Source organism: Orcinus orca, chromosome 3 (assembly GCF_937001465.1).
Source record: "Orcinus orca chromosome 3, mOrcOrc1.1, whole genome shotgun sequence".
NCBI lineage: Eukaryota > Metazoa > Chordata > Mammalia > Artiodactyla > Delphinidae > Orcinus > Orcinus orca.
Genome location: NC_064561.1, coordinates 133,301,256 through 133,321,100, shown reverse-complemented (window position 1 = coordinate 133,321,100; position 19,845 = coordinate 133,301,256). Strand labels below are relative to the sequence as shown.

Here is a 19,845-nt window from a genome sequence, read left to right as displayed (position 1 = left end):
AGTCTGAAAATTCAGCAAGCTGAACACTTATGCACATACTTCTGTATATATATATTGTTCTCCTATAAAAAGTTTTTTAAATAATTTAAGATATACATGTATTGGTTTAAAAAAAAAGACTAAAGGTCAAACTGTGATGTCTCCCTCTCACTTTAGATTCCCAGGCCCTCTCCTCAAAGCTAAGCACTTTTCAGTTTCTCAAATATTATTCCAGAGATATTCTATACATATACCAATGTATTCTTCATAAGACAGAGATCTCCCAACAATATTTAAGCTCCATGAGAGAAGCAGTGTTGTCAGTTTTTGCTCACAGTTGCATATTCAAATTAGGTGATAGCAATTTGGTTGTTCCAATTGCCAGAACAAAAACTTTGAGTCATCCTTGCCTTCTCCTCCCTTATTCCCACATACAATTTGTCAACAAATCCTACTGGATATCCAAAATTTGGGTACTTCTAGCCCTCACGATCCAAGCTACTATCCTCTCTCACTTGGAATTCTACAACAGTCTTCTAACCATTGAGCTCCTTCCTTCCATCTTTGCCCTCCTTCAATCTGTTTTTTACACATCAGCCAGATCCTTTTAAGTAAGATCAAATCATTCTTGCGCTCAAAACCCCACAATGGTTTCCCCAATTCAATCAGTAAAAACTGAAGTCCTTCCAATGGCCCACAAGGCCCTCCTTACATATAATTCCCTATTATCTCTAATTTCAGCTATTACTCTCTCCATCGCTTACTCTATTCCAGCAACAGTGCCCTCTTTTGCTGTTCCTCAAATACACCAGGCATGTCACCCTAGGGTTTTTGCTCTAACCAGTTCCTCAGCTGAAATCTTCTTCATTAAGGTGTGAGCTAGTTCCCTTCACCTTCTTCCCCTTTGAGTCTCTGTTCAAATCTCACCTTCTCTCAGTGATGCTTACCCTATTTAAAAATACAATCTGCTGTACCCTCATACTTTTTCTTTTTCCCTTAGCTCTTATCACTTTTTAACATACTATATAATTTACTTATTAGATATGGTTATGGCTTATTGTCTGCCTTCTCCTTGTTAGGATGCTAATTCCACAAGATTATGGCTTTTTGCTTGCTTTGTTTACTGACATATTCCATGTACCTAGAATATACATGGCACATAGTAGGCACACAACAAATATTTGCCTAATAAACAAATCCTAACCATTCAGTATTATGCCTTGAACTTAGATGATGCATCAATTTTTTCTGGAGGGGAGGGATGATTTTGTTCTCAAAATTGGTAATATATATGTGATGTTCCATCCATTCCTCTGTTCAGTTATCTCTGTGGCAGGGACTTTTAAGAATATTGATTGAGATTAGGGTTCTCTGTCTATAAATCAGAACAAAACTAATAGGTCCATATGAAGAATGAATCTAAGACCCCAATTTCATCTGCGTTAACACAGTGAGATAATACCATGTCATTAACAATTATCAGTCACTTTGACAAAATGCTTCAGAAACTCTAAAATACTTCTAAATACTTCAGTTACCTATGAGCTTTCTTTTTAATAAAATAAATATAAAAATACTTTGAAGTATTCACTTAAGTATGATTTAGGACATGATCCATTTCTAATTTTGCTGTGTAGCTTGAGCTGAACAAGTATTTATTAGGCTCTTTGTATCTCTAAATTCTTTGTATCTGGATAGATACATCCAGAAGGACAAATGTGCATATTGTATCATTAGGTTCAAATCAGGAGATAAAAACCACAATAGTCATATGAATAGAAAAAAATTAATATGAAGAACTGTTAACTAGGTGTAGTTATTAAGTAGGCAACTGAAAGGGTAAAAAGAACTCTGAGGTATCATGGAGCAAACAACTGTAGGAAACAGCTACCACCCTCAGGGCTGGGAGAATAAAGGAGAGATGCTAGAATTATTAAAACTTAAAAACTTATAGGAGGGATCTCATGGAGCTGAAATTCAGATCTCTAAGGAAAGTGGTCTCGTAGTATGAGCAGTGTCATTCACAGGAACCCCAAGCAAATGGGAACGCACAGGAAACCACCTCCACCTTTCAGCTTCCTTCTACTGTCCCCTATTGGCAGAGCCTAAAATCGCATGGAGGCAGCTGGCAGAGCTGGTATGTGGTTTGCAGAGTTCCAGTATCAGCATCACAAAGCAGAGGACAGAACAGGACTGGAGCTCAAAGACAACTTAATAAATGGCATAAACATCAATTATTACAATTCAATGTGATAAGAACTAAAGGACTCAAGACTGATGTGGTTACAGACTGGCCACATTCATTTAAGTCTAATCAGATATTTAAGAGAAAAAGCTCTACAACAGTAAAAAGTTTAGCTCTATGATGATTTGATATCAACACAATCATTAGCAATATAGCAAAAGATGAGAGTGACTGAAGCTTATCAGGAATTCCTATGGCAATAATTAGCCTTAAATTGCACATTCATGAAGGCAGATCCAAAACAGTAATGAGTAAGACTGGCATTTTTGTTAGAATAACCTTAAATCTATTTTAAAAGCACATTATCTGCAAACTGGGCAACAAATTGCTTATGATACGTCAACCATGAAAAAACACGGGTTTTCTGTGACATCAAAGTTAAGAACCAATAAATTAGAGCAGAGATAGGGAGTACATGCTAGAGAGGCACCCCACCTCCACCACCAAAAACAAAAACAAAAACAAAAAGAGCAAGGAAGGGTAAGTAGCTTCAAAGAACAGCAAACATTTGAAGAAGGATTTCCATATCAGAAAAGGGAGACATAAGCCCATCAAGCAGAAAGAATAGTATATGCTTGGCAAAGAAGGGTTAAAGGGCTTGGGATGACTGAAGAATGACAGGAAGTTAGAGAGGTTCTAGAACCTATGGTTTTATGGTGGGGAAGACACATGAAAGAGAGGACATTGATGTGGTTGAGTGGAGCAATTTGAGGTTAGAGACCATGTCCTAAGCACAATGTTAATGCCCACAGTAACACAGAGTAATAATATAAAAATATTTATTAAATTAATAAAATAGACTAGTGTGTACCTCTGGTAATGATATACTTAAGCTTACAAATTCTCCTTCTTAAACTGTGTCCTAATCATGTTTAAACCACATACCTGTTGCAAAGTCTTTTCACAATGGAGACAGGCTGTTGAAACCTGGGATAACAAAATAGTCATATCTTCTTGCTGCTGTCTGAGCCAAATCAGTTTTTCTCGAACATGAGCATCAACAACACTTAGAGCCATTTCTTCTTGACGACACAGAGTTTCATGTAGATCAGAAAAATAAGCTCGGACACATGACCGGGCATTCTCCGCAGTACCTGGTACCTAAGGCAATAAAAATAAGTTTTAAACAACTGTAACCTTAACGAAGGTTTTATATGTGAAATAATGAAAATTTAAATACAATCTATATCCTTAAAATCCCAAAATGTTTATCTCCACACTAAATTTTTCCCCTTAACCACAGCCTTTGGATATCCAACTGTTTAAATGACATTTCAAGCAACAAGGAATACCTAATCTCCAGTCTCTCACAACCCTGAACCTAGTTTCCTCCATCTCAATAAATGGCAACTCCATCTTCCAGGTTATTCAAGTTAAAAAAATTGGAGTCACCCTTAACACTTCTCTTTCGTATCTCACAACTAATTTCTCAACAAATTCTGCTGACTTCAAAATATATCTAGAATCTGATCATGCCTCACCACCTTCACCTCTGCCAACCTGATTGAAGCCATTATCATCTCTCACCTGATTATTATAATAGCCTCCTAATTGGACTCAATAAATTTACCTCTGCTGCCTATAATGTATTCTCCACCCAGAAGCCAGACTGATCCTTTTTAAATGTTAAGTCAGAATGATAATTATTCTTTTGCTCAAAACTCTCCAGTGGCTTCCCACTCAGAGTAAATGCCAAAGTCCTTTATAGCGGATGTTCAACGACAGACTCCCTGGGAAAGAGACATCTGAGCTAAGACCTGAAAGAGGTAAGAGAGGGAACCATGTGAATATCTTCAAGGGCATTCCTGGAAGAAAGTAAAGCAAGTGCCTTTAAGGACCTTTCTGACCTCAACTCCTGCTGTGCTCCCCATCAATCATTCTAATTTATCTAACTCAACCTCCTCAAAGTTTCTTAAGCACACGAGGCACACTCCAACTTCAGGGCCTCTGTACTTGCTCTTCTCTCTGCCTAGAATGCTCTTCCCCCAAATATTAGCATGGTTCCCTTTCTCATCTCCTTTAGGTCTCTGCTTAATGCCCCTTCTCAGGGAGCCTGTCCTCAAACACCCCATATAAAAGTGCATTCCCCCTTTCCCTTATTTTTCTCCAAAGTATCTAATAACATACTTCTGTATTTTACTTATGTACTGTCTCTCTCCCCACATTAGAATGTAAACTTTGCAAAAGCAGGTATTTTTGACTTCAACAGTGTCTAGCACTTTGGATGTGTTCAATAAATATTTGCTGAGGGAATAAATAAAATATTTCCACTGTAGCACAAAAATGTCCAATAGAATTTTATGTGATGATAGACATATTCTATATCTGTGCTGACTAATATGGTAGCCACCAGCTACATGCATGTAAAATGTACTTGAAATGTAACTAGTGAGACTGAGGAAGTAAATTCTGTATTTTCTTGAACTGTTAAATAATTTAAACTTAAATAGCCACATGAGGCTAATGGCTACTATATTTGACAGAGAGCAGTTCTAGCATTACTCCCCAATGACTTAGCTTAACTTTGTTTCTTTACAAAAGAAAAACACTACATTGTGTCTGTCCCTGTACTTTATATTCCCATCTGAAAATATCCCTTTCTCCTCTATAATTCAATTTTAAAATGCAATTACCACTACCACCTAAGTTCCTTCCTTCTCTCCACAGCCAAACTTCTTAAAAGTTAGACACACTTCCTAACACCCATTGACTCTTCATTTTACCGAAGGGTATCTCCTTTTATCTCACAGAAATAACAAATTCAACATCCAAATTAAACTTATCACCTTGGTCCCATTATCCCCTCCCAAATTCTTCTTCCTTCCCCATTAGAGCACAATATCACCATCCACCAGGTTGGGCAAGGTAGAAATCTAGGCATTATGCTTGACCCTGCAAAGTACCTATCCAATCAATATTATCAATGAATCACTAATATTATCAGTAAATCACTATTCTACTTCTTTAAAATCTCAAATCCATGTACTCCTCTCCACTCTCACTACTCCAGTATTATGGGCCATAAACATTTCTCAAGTAGATAATTTCAGCAACCTCACAATAGGTCTCCTTGCTTCCAATCTTGTTGCTCCTCCAATTCATTTTTTATATTAAAGAGCAAACTTTCTTAATGCAAACCTGATTATGTTATTCCTATGCCAATTCTTCAACAGCTCATCACTGCCTGTAAGATAAAGTCCAAACTCTTTAACATGTCTAACAAGATGCTGCAGGATTTGGCCCTTAACTCTCCAACATCTTTTCTTGCCACGCCCCACCCCAATACTCAAAGCTTCAACCATAGTGAACTTAGTTAAGTTTCTACAATATGTCCAATTCTCACTTCCATGTATTTTAACATATGCTTCCCTCTCTGGAACAACTCACTCCCCACCCCACTCTTCTCCCTGACTAAATTCCTTCAAATCTCAGTTTAGACATCACATCTTCTAGAAAGCCTTCTACGAGTTACCCAAATTATTGCTGTTTTTATGCACACTGCCAGGGCATCCTGTACTTCCCCCACAAAGTAACAGTTACCACAGTTGAAACTGGCTCTCTTCCATGATGGATTATAAATTTCCATAAAGACAGAGACTTTTTAAAAAACTTATTTCCAGTGACCAGTGCAGTACTGGCACAATATAATTGCTCAATAAATCCTACAAGGTGAAAAAGTGACAAGGAAAAGGGTGAGGAAGAAAAAAACCCATACATGTTCTGTGTGGGCCATTCCAATTCCATCTTCCACTATTTGTTCTCCTCCTTCAATGTGCTGAACGATTCCAACTAATTTTCTGGAATAATCTGAGATTTCCTCAGTGAAGGTCCGTATGCAATGAGCCATATCTAAAATTGATGCTCGGATCTGGTTAGCTTCTGGTTCCAATACTGAATGCTATAAGATGCAACATAATTATAGAAAAGAACTCACAGTATTGACTAATGATATAAAATGCTACTTAAATGGCTCCTATTAATAAAAAACCATCAGCTGCAAGAGGCTTTTATAACACATTTACAAAAAACACACCATAAAAAATACTAATTTGCCTTTGCCCCAAAACTATTTACCTTTCAAAGAAATAATTTAAAATTAGGAAGTCAATTTATTGCTAAACAAGAATCCAAGAAACCCTCTCTAAAATTTTACCACAAGCATTAGTTCATCAACAGACATAATTATTATCAAAATAATCCAGTGCATTACAAAAACAGGCACACAAAGAAAAGAACTTTTGTTTCATGCTGGAAAGCCATTTTTCAATGAAGAAAGAATCATGAGGACTCTGAAATTTTTGTTATAATATTCAGAAAATAAATCTCTCATTTCTTTTCATGCTACCAAGCTCAACTCATTCATCATTTAGCTCTTCTTTGATCTCTACTCTTAGCACAAAAAACCAAGTCAGTGGTTGGGCTGGTGAACTAGGTAGTCATCCAGTTTAACTATATTCATACCTTGTGACCTTGGTGTTTTCCATATTCTTTGCAGACACAGCACATGAGTGGGCTAGTTTGACAGCCATCTTCCAAGCAAACAAACTCAATGGCATGCACCTGATGCTGAGAGCACATGGTTTTCTCATGAGGTTTATCAGCTAGAGGCACTCTCCTGTGCTTTGCTAATGTCTTTGTTGAATGGGTAACTTGGGAACACTCTGAGCACAAGTGAGTTGCACATACAGTGCAATATACAGATGCAACGTGAGCTTCATCTTCATCACAACGAATGATGCTCTGATGAACAAAAAAGTAACGTATTAAAACTGAACCCCTTTACCAAACAGAAAATGACTCACAGACATAGAAAACAAACTTATGGTTACCAAAGGGGATAGATAGCAAGGGAGGGGGAGGAGAAATAAATTAGGAGTTTGGGATTAACAAATACACACTACTATATATAAAACAGGTAAACAACAAGGACCTACTGTACAGCACAGGGAAATATACTCAATATCTTGTAATACCTATAAAGGAAAAGAATCTGAAAAAGAATATATGTATCATGTATATGAATATATGTATCATGGTGCAGGTGTACAGCAACCGAATCATGTTGCTGTACACTTGAAACTAACATAGCCCTGTAAATTAACTATACTTCAATTTAAAAAATTTTTAAAAACTCAACCCCAGTCATCATAACATGCCAAATTTTGAGAGATTGGTTCAAGATGGTGGAGTAGAAGGACATGCGCTCACTCCCTCCTGTGAGAGCACCGGAATCACAACTAACTGCTGAACAATCATCGACAGGAAGACACTGGAACTCACCAGAGAACATACCCCACATCCAAAGACAAAGGAGAAACTGCAGTGAGACAGTAGGAGGGCGCAATCACAATAAAATCAAATCCCATAACCGCTAGGTGAGAAAATCACAAACTGGAGAACACTTATACCACAGAAGTCCACCCAATGGAGTGAAGGTTCTCAGCCCCACATCAGGCTTCCCAGCCTGGGGGGCTGGAAATAGGAAAAGTAATCCCCAGAGAACTGGACTTTGAAGGACAGCAGGATTTGACTGCAAGACTTAGACAGGACTGGGGGAAACAGAGGCTCCACTCTTGGAGGGCACACACAAAGTAGTCTGTGCACCAGGACCCAGGGGGAAGGAGCAGTGACCCCACAGGAGACTGAACCAGACCTACCTGCTAGTGTTGGAGGGTCTCCTGCAGAGTCGGGGGCAGCTAAGGCTCACCTTCAGGACAAGGACACTGGCAGCAGAAGTTCTGGGAAGTACTCACTGGCACAAGCCCTCCCAGAATCCGCCATTAGCCCCACCAACGAGCCTGCAGGCTCCAGTGCTGGGTCGCCTCAGGCCAAACAACCAACAGGGAGGGAACACAGGCCCACCCAGCAGCAGACAAGCAGATTAAAGTTTTACTGAGCTCTACCCACCACCAGTCCCTCCCATCAGGAAGCTTGTACAAGCCTCTTAGATAGCCTCATCCACCAGAGGACAGACAGCAGAAGCAAGAAGAACTACAATCCAGCAGCCTGTGGAACAAAAACCACATTCACAGAAAGATAGACAAGATGAAAAGGCAGAGGGCTATGTAGCAGATGAAGGAACAAGATAAAACCCCAGAAAAACAACTAAATGAAGGGGAGATAGGCAATCTTCCAGAAAAAGAATTCAGAATAATGATAGTGAAGAAGATCCAGGACCTCAGAAAAAAAAAAATGGAGGCAAAGATCGAGAAGATGCAAGAAATGTTTAACAAAGACCTAGAAGAATTAAAGAACAAACAAACAGAGATGAACAATACAATAACTGAAATGAAAAATACACTAGAAGGAATCAACAGCAGAATAACTGAGGCAGAAGAACAGTTAAGTGACCTGGAAGAGAGAGTGGTGGAAATCACTGCTGCAGAACAGAATAAAGAAAAAAGGGGCGGAAGAGTAAGACGCGGAGATCACCTTCCTCCCCACAGATACACCAGAAATACATCTACGCGTGGAACAACTCCTACGGAGCACCTACTGAACGCTGGCAGAAGACCTCAGACCTCCCAAAAGGCAAGGAACCCCCCACGTACCTGGTTAGGGCAAAAGAAAAAACTAAACAGAGACAAAAGGATAGGGACGGGTCCTGCACCAGCGGGAGAGAGCTGTGAAGGAGGAAAAGTGTCCACACACTAGGAAGCCCCTTCGCGGGTGGAGACTTCGGGAGGCGGAGTGGGGGAGCTTGGGAGCCGCGGAGGAGAGCACAGCAACAGGGGTGCGGAGGGCAAAGCGGACAGATTCCAGCGCAGAGGATCGGGCCGACCGGAACTCACCAGCCGAGAGGCTTTTCTGCTCGCCCGCCAGGGCGGGCGGGACTGGGAGCTGAGGCTCCGGCTTTTGTCGGAGCGCCGGGAGAGGACTGAGGTTGGCGGCGTGAACACAGCCTGCGGGGCGTTGGTGCGCCGCGGCTGGCCGGGAGAGAGTCCGGGGAAAAGTCTGGACCTGCCGAAGAGGCAAGAGACTTTTGCGTCCCTCTTTGTTTCCTGGTGCACGAGGAGAGGGGATTGGGAGCGCTGCTTGAGAGAGGTCCGGGGGCGGGCGCGAGCCGCGGCTGGGAGTGCGGAGCCCAGAGACGGACATGGGACGCTAGGGCCGCTGCTGCCGCCGCCAGGGGGCCTGTGTGCGAACGCGGGTCACTGGCCACACGCCCTTCCGGGGAGCCTGTGCAGCCCGCCACTGCCAGGGTCCCGGGATCCAGGGACAACTCGCCCGGGAGATCGCACGGCGCGCCTCAGGCTGCAACGTCACGCCGGCCTCTGCCGCTGCAGGCCCGCCCCACACTCCGTGACCCTCCCTACCCCCCGGCCTGAGTGAGCCAGAGCCTCCGAATCAGCGGCTCCTTTAACCCCGTCCTGTCTGAGCAAAGAACAGACGCCCTCCGGCGACCTACACTCACAGGCGGGGCCAAATCCAAAGCTGAGCCCCTGGGAGCTGTGAGAACAAAGAAGAGAAAGGGAAATCTCTCCCAGCAGCCTCAGAAGCAGCGGATTAAAGCTCCACAATCAACTTGATATACCCTGCATCTGTGGAATACCTGAATAGTCAACGAATCATCCCAAATTAAGGAGCCCTGTGGATGAAAGGCTCTTGGTGCTGCAGCCAGGAGTCAGTGCTGTGCCTCTGAGGTGGGAGAGCCAACTTCAGGACACTGGTCCACAAGAGGCCTCCCAGCTGCACATAATATCAAACAGCAAAAATCTCCGAGAGATCTCCATCTCAACGCCAGCACCCAGCTTCACTCAACGACCAGCAAGCTACAGTGCTGGACATCCTATGCCAAACAACTAGCAAGACAGGAACACAACCCCACCCATTAGCAGAGAGGCTGCCCAAAATCATAATAAGTCTACAGACACCCCAAAACACACCACCAGACGTGGACCTGCCCACCACAAAGACAAGATCCAGCCTCATCCACCAGAACACAGGCACTAGTACCCTCCACCAGGAAGCCGACACAACCCACTGAACCAACCTTAGCCACTGGGGACAGACACAAAAAACAACAGGAACTACGAACCTTCAGCCTGCAAAAAAGGAGACCACAAACACAGTAAGATAAGCAAAATGAAAAGACAGAAAAACACACAGCAGACGAAGGAGCAAGATAAAAACCCACCAGACCTAACAAATGAAGAGGAAACAGGCAGTCTACCGGAAAAAGAATTCAGAATAATGATAGTAAGGTTGATCCGAAATCTTGGAGATAGAATGGACAATAGAATGGACAAAATGCAAGAATCAGTTAACAAGGACCTAGAAGAACTAAAGATGAAACAGGCAACGATGAACAACACAATAAATGAAATTAAAAGTACTCTAGATGGGATCAATAGCAGAATAACTGAGGCAGAAGAACGGATAAGTGACCTGGAAGATAAAATAGTCGAAATAACTACTGCAGAGCAGAATAAAGAAAAAAGAATGAAAAGAACTGAGGACAGTCTCAGAGACCTCTGGGACAACATTAAACGCACCAACATTCGAATTATAGGGGTTCCAGAAGAAGAAGAGAAAAAGAAAGGGACTGAGAAAATATTTGAAGAGATTATAGCTGAAAACTTCCCTAATATGGGAAAGGAAATAGTTAATCAAGTCCAGGAAGCACAGAGAGTCCCATACAGGATAAATCCAAGGAGAAATACGCCAAGACACATATTAATCAAACTGTCAAAAATTAAATACAAAGAAAACATATTAAAAGCAGCAAGGGAAAAACAACAAATAACACACAAGGGAATCCCCATAAGGTTAACAGCTGATCTTTCAGCAGAAACTCTGCAAGCCAGAAGGGAGTGGCAGGACATATTGAAAGTGTTGAAGGAGAAAAACCTGCAACCAAGAATACTCTACCCAGCAAGGATCTCATTCAGATTTGATGGAGAAATTAAAACCTTTACAGACAAGCAAAAGCTGAGAGAGTTCAGCACCACCAAACCAGCTCTACAACAACTGCTAAAGGAACTTCTCTAGGCAAGAAACACAAAAGAAGGAAAAGACCTACAATAACAAACCCCAAACAATTAAGAAAATGGGAATGGGAACACACATATCGATAATTACCTTAAATGTAAATGGACTAAATGCTCCCACCAAAAGACACAGATTGGCTGAATGGATACAAAAACAAGACCCATATATTTGCTGTCTACAAGAGACCCACTTCAGACCTAGAGACACATACAGACTGAAAGTAAGGGGATGGAAAAGGTATTTCATGCAAATGGAAACCAAAAGAAAGCTGGAGTAGCAATTCTCATATAAGTTATATATATATATATATATATATATATATATATAGGTAGTTTGCTTGAGTGCAGTGTTTTTTGTTTTCTGTACTGAATTCATTAGCATGGGTCGGTATAAAATTTAGCATAGGTCAATATGTAATTTGTAAACTAATAAGGTCTTAAAAGTGAGGAATTAAGTCTTTTAAATTTAATTATTTATTGCAAAGAGCAGAATAGCATACATAAACAGGTGCCTAAGGAAAACTTGTATTCTAATATGGAACTCTCATGAACACCTTTTTTTTTTCTTCTAACGGTATGATAGTAGGCCATTTGATTATTTTTATGGCTTTAACTTTACAACAATGAAATATTCGTAAATTTTAAAAAGTATTTTTCTTTATTTGATGCGGGTGGGATACTGGAGAAATGAAAGGTCAAACATCTATTGAGGAATCCATACTTGTCTATATATTGTGTACTTTTATTTCAAGAACTGATTTAAAATTCCTAAAAGGATGCTATAATAAGTTATTATGCCATTTTACAGACTGAATTAAGTGAATTTCAGGGAGGTATGAAACTTGCCTAAGGCTATCCAGCTACCAAGCGGTAGAAGTGAGAATTAAATCCAGGTATACCTATAAAAAAAAATAAAAAAAAATAAAAAAAAAAAAAAGAAGGCGAGGGCAGCACCAGGGTATGGGGTTGTTAGTTTTATAGGGGTGAGTAATTTCATACGCTGATGAGTGGGAGGAGTATTCCAGCTATTTTGGGGAAGGGGTGGGGATTTCTAGGAATTGAGCCACCGCCCACTTTTTGACCTTTATGGTCATCCTTGGAACTGTCGTGGCACCTGTGGGTGTGTCGCTTAGCTTGCTGATGTGTTACAATGAGTGTATACTGAGGCTCAAGGTCTAGTGGAAGTAGACTCGTCCGCCATCTTGGACCTATTTTGTTCTAATCAGTTTATGTTGTATCCTCGGGCTATGTAATTCTTTTAAAGGTTGTGCCCTGCCCCCTTTCCTCCTGTTTCATATTGAATATATAATATTTACCAGAGTATGTTTTAATAATTAATACATGATATATTGTATAATTAATTTATATATCATATATATAATGATATCTATAGGTATTTGTTCTAATAAGTCATTAAAAATAAATGAATAAAAAAAAAAAAAGAAAAAAGAATGAAAAGAAATGAAGACAGCCTAAGAGACCGCTGGAACAACATTAAATGCACCAACATTCACATTATAGGGGTTCCATAAGGAGAACAGAGAGAGAAAGGACCTGAGAAAATATTTGAAGAGATAATAGTTGAAAATTTCCCTAACATGGGAAAGGAAATAGCCACCCAAGTCCAGGAAGCGCAAGGAGTCCCAGGCAGGATAAACCGAAGGAAAAACACACCCAGACACATAGTAATCAAATTGACAAAAATTAAAGACAAAGAAAAATTATTAAAAGCAACAAGGGAAAAACAAAAAATAACATATAAGTGAACTCCCCGTAAGGTTAACCACTGATTTATCAGCAGAAACGCAGCAAACCAGAAGGGAGTGGTACAATATACTTAAAGTGATGAAAGGAAGGAAGCTGCAACCAAGAATACTCTACCCAGTAAGGATCTCATTCAGATTTGATGGAGAAATCAAAAGCTTTACAGACAAGCAAAAGCTAAGAGGATTCAGCACCACCAAACCAGCTCTACAACAAATGCCAAAGGAACTTCTCTAAGCGGGAAACACAAGAGAAGAAAAGGACCTAAAAAAACAAACCCAAAACAATTAAGAAAATGGTCATAGGAACATACATATCGATAATTACCTTAAAAGTGAATGAATTAAATGCTCTAACCAAAAGACACAGGCTTGCTGAATGGATACAAAAACAAGACCCATAGAGATGCTGTCTACAAGAGACCCACTTCAGACCTAGGGACACATACAGACAGAAAGTGAGGGGATGGAAAAAAAACAGTCCATGCAAATGGAAATAAAAAGAAAGCTGGAGTAGCAATACTCATATCAGATAAAATAGACTTTAAAATAAAGGATGTTACAAGAGACAAGGAAGGACACTACATAATGATCAAGGGATCAATCTAAAAGGAAGATATAACAATTATAAACATACACGCACCCAACATAGGAGCACCTCAATACATAAGGCAAATGCTAACAGCTATAAAAGGGGAAATCAACAGTAACACAATAATAGTGGGGGACTTTAACACCTCACTTACACCAATGGACAGAAATTCCAGACAGAAAATTAATAAGGAAACACATGCTTTAAATGACACAATAAACCAGATAGATTTAATTGATATTTATAGGACATTCCATCTGAAAGCAGCAGATTACACTTTCCTCTCAAGTGCACATGGAACATTCTCCAGGATAGATCACATCTTGGGTCACAAATCAAGCCCTGGTAAATATAAGAAATTTGAAATCATATCAAGCATCTTTACTGACCACAATGCTATGAGATTAGAAATCAATTACAGGAAAAAAATGTGAAAAACACAAACAAGTGGAGGGTAAACAATATGCTACAAAATAACCAAGAGATCACTGAAGAAATCAAAGAGGAAATCAAAAAATACCTAGAGACACCACTGTAAAGCAATTATACTCCAATAAAAATGTTAAAAAATAAATACCTAGAAACAAATGACAAAGAAAACACAATGACCCAAAACCTATGGAATGCAGCAAAAGAGTTCTAAGAGGGAAGTTTATCGCAATACAATCCTACCTCAAGAAACAAGAAACATCTCAAATAAACAACCTAAACTTACACCTAAAGCAATTAGATAAAGAAGAACAAAAAAACCCAAAGTCAGCAGAAGGAAAGAATCATAAACATCTGAGCAGAAATAAATGAAGTAGAAACAAAGAAAACAATAGCAAAGATCAATAAAACTAAAAACAGGTTCTTTGAGAAATAAACATAATTGATAAACCTTTACCTGGACTCATCAAGAAAAAGAGGGAGAGGACTCAAATCAATAAAATTAGAAATGAAAAAGGAGAAGTTACAACGGACACCGCAGAAACACAAAGCATCATAAGAGACTACTACAAGCAACTCTATGCCAATAAAATGGACAACCTGGAAGAAATGGACAAATTCTTAGAAAGGTATTACCTTACAAGACTGAACCAGGAAGAAATAGAAAATATGAACAGACCAATCACAAGTAATGAAATTGAAACTGTGATTAAAAATCTTCCAACAAACAAAAGTCCAGGTCCAGATGGATTCACAGGTGAATTCTATCAAACATTTAGAGAAGAGCTAACACCCATCCTTCTCAAACTCTCCCAAAAAATTGCTGAGGAAGGAACACTCCCAAACTCATTCTATGAGGCCACCACCACCCAGATACCAAAACCAGACAAAGATACTATAAAAAAAGAAAATTACAGACCAATATCACTGATGAATACAGATGCAAAAATCCTCAACAAAATACTAGCAAACTGACTCCAACAATACATTAAAATGATCATACACCATGACCAAGTTAGATTTATCCCAGGGATGCAAGGATTCTTCAATATTCACAAAGCAATCATGTGATACACCATGCTTATTTTTGGTTTTATTTCCATTACTCTAGGAGGTGGGTCAAAAAAGATCAGCAGACTTAAACTTAAAAGCTTTTGCACAGCAAAAGAAACTATAAACAAGACAAAAAGACAACCCTCAGAATGGGAGGAAATATTTGCAAACAAATCAATGGACAAAGGATCAATTTCCAAAATATATAAACAGCTCACACAGCTCAATATCAAAAAAACAAACAACCCAATCAAAAAATGAGCAGAAGGCCTAAACAGTCATTTCTCCAAAGAAGACATACAGATGGCCAAGAGGCACATGAAAAGCTGCTCAACATCACTAATCATTAGAGAAATGCAAATCAAAACTACAATGAGGTATCACCTCACACTGGTTAGAATGGGCATCATCAGAAAATCTAGAAACAACAAATGCTGCAGAGGGTGTGGAGAAAAGGGAACCCTCTTGCACTGCTGGTGGGAATGTAAATCGATACAGCCACTATGGAGTTTCCTTAAAAACACTAAAAATAGAATTACCATATGACCCAGCAATCCCAAGCCTGGGCATATACCCAGAGAAAACCATAATTCAAAAACACACACGTGGGCTTCCCTGGTGGTATGGTGGTTGAGAATCTGCCTGCCAGAGCAGCGGACACAGGTTCAAGCCCTGGTATGGGAGGATCCCACATGCCGTGTAACAACTAAGCCCATGCGCTATAGCTGCTGAGCCTGTGCTCTAAAGCCTGCGAACCATAAGTACTGAAGCCCACGCGCCTGGAGCCCATGCTCCACAACGAGAGGCCACCGCAATGAGAAGCCCACTCGCTGCAACTAGAGAAGGCCCGCTCTCAGCAGCGAAGACCCAACACAGCCAAATAAATAAATAAATAAATAATAAATTTTTTTAAAATAGCAATTCCTATTTAATAATAATTTTAAAAACACACATGCACCCCAATGTTCATTGCAACACTATTTACAATAGCCAGGTCATGGAAGCAACCTAAATGCCCATTGACAGAAGAATGGTTAAAGAAGACGTGGTACATATATACAATGCAAAATTATTCAGCCATAAAAAGGAATGAAATTGGGTCATTTGTAGAGACGTGGATGGACCTAGAGACTGTCATACAGAGTGAAATAAGTCAGAAGGAGAGAAACAAATATTGTATACTAACGCATATATGTGGAATCTAGAAAAATGGTACAGATGAACGGGTTTGCAGGGCAGAACTTGAGATAAAGATGTAGAGAACAAACGTACGGACACCAAGGGGGGAAAGCAGGGGGTGGGGGGTGTGATGAACTGGGAGATTGGGATTGACATATATACACTAATATGTATAAAGTAGTTAACTAATAAGAACCTGCTGTATAGCACAAGGAACTCCACTTCGCTGTACAGTAGAAACACAACATTGTAAAACAATTATACCCCAATTAAAAGAAAAAAAAAAGAAAATACAAGGAAAGACAAAAAAAAATTATTTAGAGAGGTAACTGAGACCTAGGATGAAGGTAGTTTACTCTAGAAAGGGATTCATATTTATTTTTTCATGATTTTATGGTATTATCAATAGTGGACCACCTTAATATGAGTGCAAAAATGGGTATTACTTGGACAATCCAAAGATTCAAACTCTGAATCTAATTCTATGCAATAGCATGTCTGTTTCAACTGGTGTCCTGGCTTATTGTGAATGTCTTCTGCTGGATGTCTCATCTAGGTGTGGGTTTGGTATTTGACTTATGCCTCCTCACCACTGAAGGCCATTAAAAAGCTCAGACATTTTCCTGAATAGGCTAATTCCCTCAGGGCAAAAGCACATTCTTTGCTCCTGTATCTCAGTGAATTTCCATTTTCCCTTCAGATTTGGCCTGATTTTTTGTTCCTAACTTATCAGGTCTTTAATGCTTTTAAAATAATTTTTAGTGAATTCATTCCACTTTATTTATTTTCAGCAGACGAGATAGTGTCTATAACCAAGCCTACCATTACTGAGATAGTCTCTTGGAACTTTTCACGATAATGAAATCATCTACTTGTTTGTGTCATCAACTAGGTATAAGCTGCATGAAGGCAAGAACATTGTCTTACTGTTTTCTGCATTTACAGCACTGAGCACAGGACCTGCCTCCCAATAGGTAATTTTAGTATTAATAAAAGTAGCTCCTTGTGTACTTTTAGGATCCTATTTCAATCCTTTACCCTCACCTCAGTATCAGACTTCTAAAACGTCTGAGTAAGCATCACAGGATGTCTCTCTTCTTCTACTGTCTCCTTTACCTCCTTCCCATTCATCTTTATTTCCTTCCTAGAATAGACTTTCCCAGGTCTATGGACTGAACTGTGTTCTTCCAAAATTCATATATTGAAGCCCCAGCCCCCAGTGTTACTGCATTTGGAGGTATGGTCTTTAGGAGGTAATTAGGGTTAAATAAGGTCATAAGGATGTGGTCTTAATCTAGTAGGTGGCATCATAAGAAGAGGAAGAGACAGATCTCCCTCCCTCTCTCCCTGTGCACATGTCCTAAGGAAAGGCCAGGTGAGCACACAGTGAGGTAGCCGTGGCCTACAAGCCAAAAGAAGAGGTCTCAGAATGCCAACACCTTGATCTTGGACTTACCAGCCTCCAGAACTGTGACAAGATAAATAAATTTCTGTTGTTCAACCAAAAAAAATAAATAAATAACATGCCAAATTTTGAAATATAAAAGCCCATAATCTTTTTTTTAACTGACCAGACTTTATACATAAAAATATACTGGTAATTAAGTACAAAGGTCATTTGCTACTCATTTCTATAGGTAAGTGAGAAGGTATTTCCAAAATTGATTATCAATATATGCTATGAATTTGAGGTCAAAAATAAAACCATTGTTATAGATTCACAGTCAGTGCAAAGATATCTTCTGCAAAATCCCCTCACTTTACACGCAAGAAACTGACAATAGACGATAGAAGTCTTTTTTTTTTAAGACTGAAAAACCTGATAGTAAATACATCCTCACTGCTTTAAATATTACTTGTCAGCATGATGTATAGAAGAAGAGAAGCACAAATGTTATTTAGATAACCAAGTGAAGCTTTTAAAAACACAGATGCCTAGACCCCAACCTGAGAAACACTTATTTCTCAATAGGTAGAGATGAAGTGGAAGCTGTGTATTTTTTCTAAAACTCCACAGGTGAGTCCACTGCACTATCCTGGTTGAAAATCACTGATTTAAGAAACAACAACAACAAAAACCCTATGTTATATGTAACCTTTTAAATATTTATAACTTTTATGAATTAGTAAAAAGCATTATGAGTTGTAAATTTTACATGTCAGATATTCAAGAATCTTTGAAAACTTTTCTGCATATAAAAGGCCATAATTAGAAAGGGAAAGATTTAGTATAAATTTTTGCAGAAATAAAAATTAGAAAATATATCAATGATGTCATTCAATATCACAGTAAATAAAAAAGTGAACCCAAAGTTAAACAGTTTTGTTTGCAATTATGAGAAATATATACGTGTAAAATTAAAAGTCGTGTCTTCTGTTTTCCAGACCTGATAAATAATTTACAGGACCAACATCAGATAATACTCAATGGCTTTCAAAATAAAGATAAATCATGGGAAAAAAACTGCAAATTTTAGAAAACAGTGCTTCAGTTTGAAATCCATTTCACTAATTCGCTTTATATAAGGAAATAATAATCTAATAAAAGAGAAGTAAAAAGCAATCTGACATGTCTTCCTTCATACTAAACATGTGCTTTTAAAGTTGATCATCAAAACTATTAACTGCTTATTTACTACAACTATTCCTATAATCAGAACAGTCTATGAGCTATGCAGACAATTTTATGTGTTAAAAATGTATTTTAGGGGCTTTCCCTGGTGGCGCAGTGGTTGAGAGTCCGCCTGCCAATGCAGGGGACGCGGGTTCGTGCCCCGGTCTGGGAAGATCCCACATGCCGCGGAGCGGCTGGGCCCGTGAGCCATGGCCACTGAGCCTGCGCATCCTGAGCCTGTGCTCCGCAGCAGGAGAGGCCACAACAGTGAGAGGCCCACGTACCCCAAAAAAAAAAAAAAAAAGTACTTTAATTTGTGTTAATGGTCTTCTAATATTTACTGGATACTTACCTGTCTGGATAAAGAGAGTACATCTATGCACAATTTAACTTTTCATGAAGATATTTAATAGTAATTCCCTCAGGAGCTACTGCTATCTTTAAGGCATTCTGCCTCTACACTAAAAGGCGCCTTTCACGGAGTTCCTCTTTCTCTCTCTGTGCTTTACTGTTGAATGATTCACTTCTGCATCCTCTGCTTTAATGTAGCTTACACATCCTTCTTATTCATCCATAATCTTCTTACTTTTTCACTTTACCCTTAGATAGAATTAATGATGATAAGGAAACAAGTTTATACACTAAACATACTTTGGGTACAGCATTTTCAGAGAATTCAAATTTCAGTTTTACTTTTGGTTGGTTGGGGATTTTGTTGCCTTCAGAACTATAATGTAATGAAAAGTTGTGTTTCTGGAATCCTACCTGCTGGGGTAAGTAAGGTAATATTGTGCATCTAATAGCAAATATTTTAAACTAAAAGAAAAATTTCATGCTCATAACAAAAATTTCAACAAGTTCAATCAGTACCTCTCCAGATATCCCAATGGCTTCTTCTGCAGCTCCATACTGACCAATATGTCCATTCTGTAGTCGTTCCAAAAGCTCCAATAAAGCAAAATTTTTTTTCAATCCCCAGACACCTGAATCTCCTAGAATAT

At 39.1% G+C, this 19,845-nt stretch overlaps 1 protein-coding gene across 3 annotated transcripts in view; it reads right to left on the bottom strand.

Moving 5' to 3' along the window:
• The window catches only part of TRIM23 (tripartite motif containing 23), a 42,120-nt gene that overhangs the window by 11,633 nt on the left and 10,642 nt on the right, over positions 1 to 19,845 (bottom strand). For all 3 annotated transcript variants that reach the window (XM_033429897.2, XM_004270749.4, XM_049707925.1), the window contains 4 exons: positions 19,715 to 19,836; positions 6,686 to 6,964; positions 5,940 to 6,122; positions 3,110 to 3,325 (listed from right to left, as the gene is read on the bottom strand). In XM_033429897.2, the coding sequence (XP_033285788.1) occupies positions 3,110 to 3,325; positions 5,940 to 6,122; positions 6,686 to 6,964; positions 19,715 to 19,836 (800 nt within the window). The remainder of the gene's footprint in view (positions 1 to 3,109; positions 3,326 to 5,939; positions 6,123 to 6,685; positions 6,965 to 19,714; positions 19,837 to 19,845) is intronic.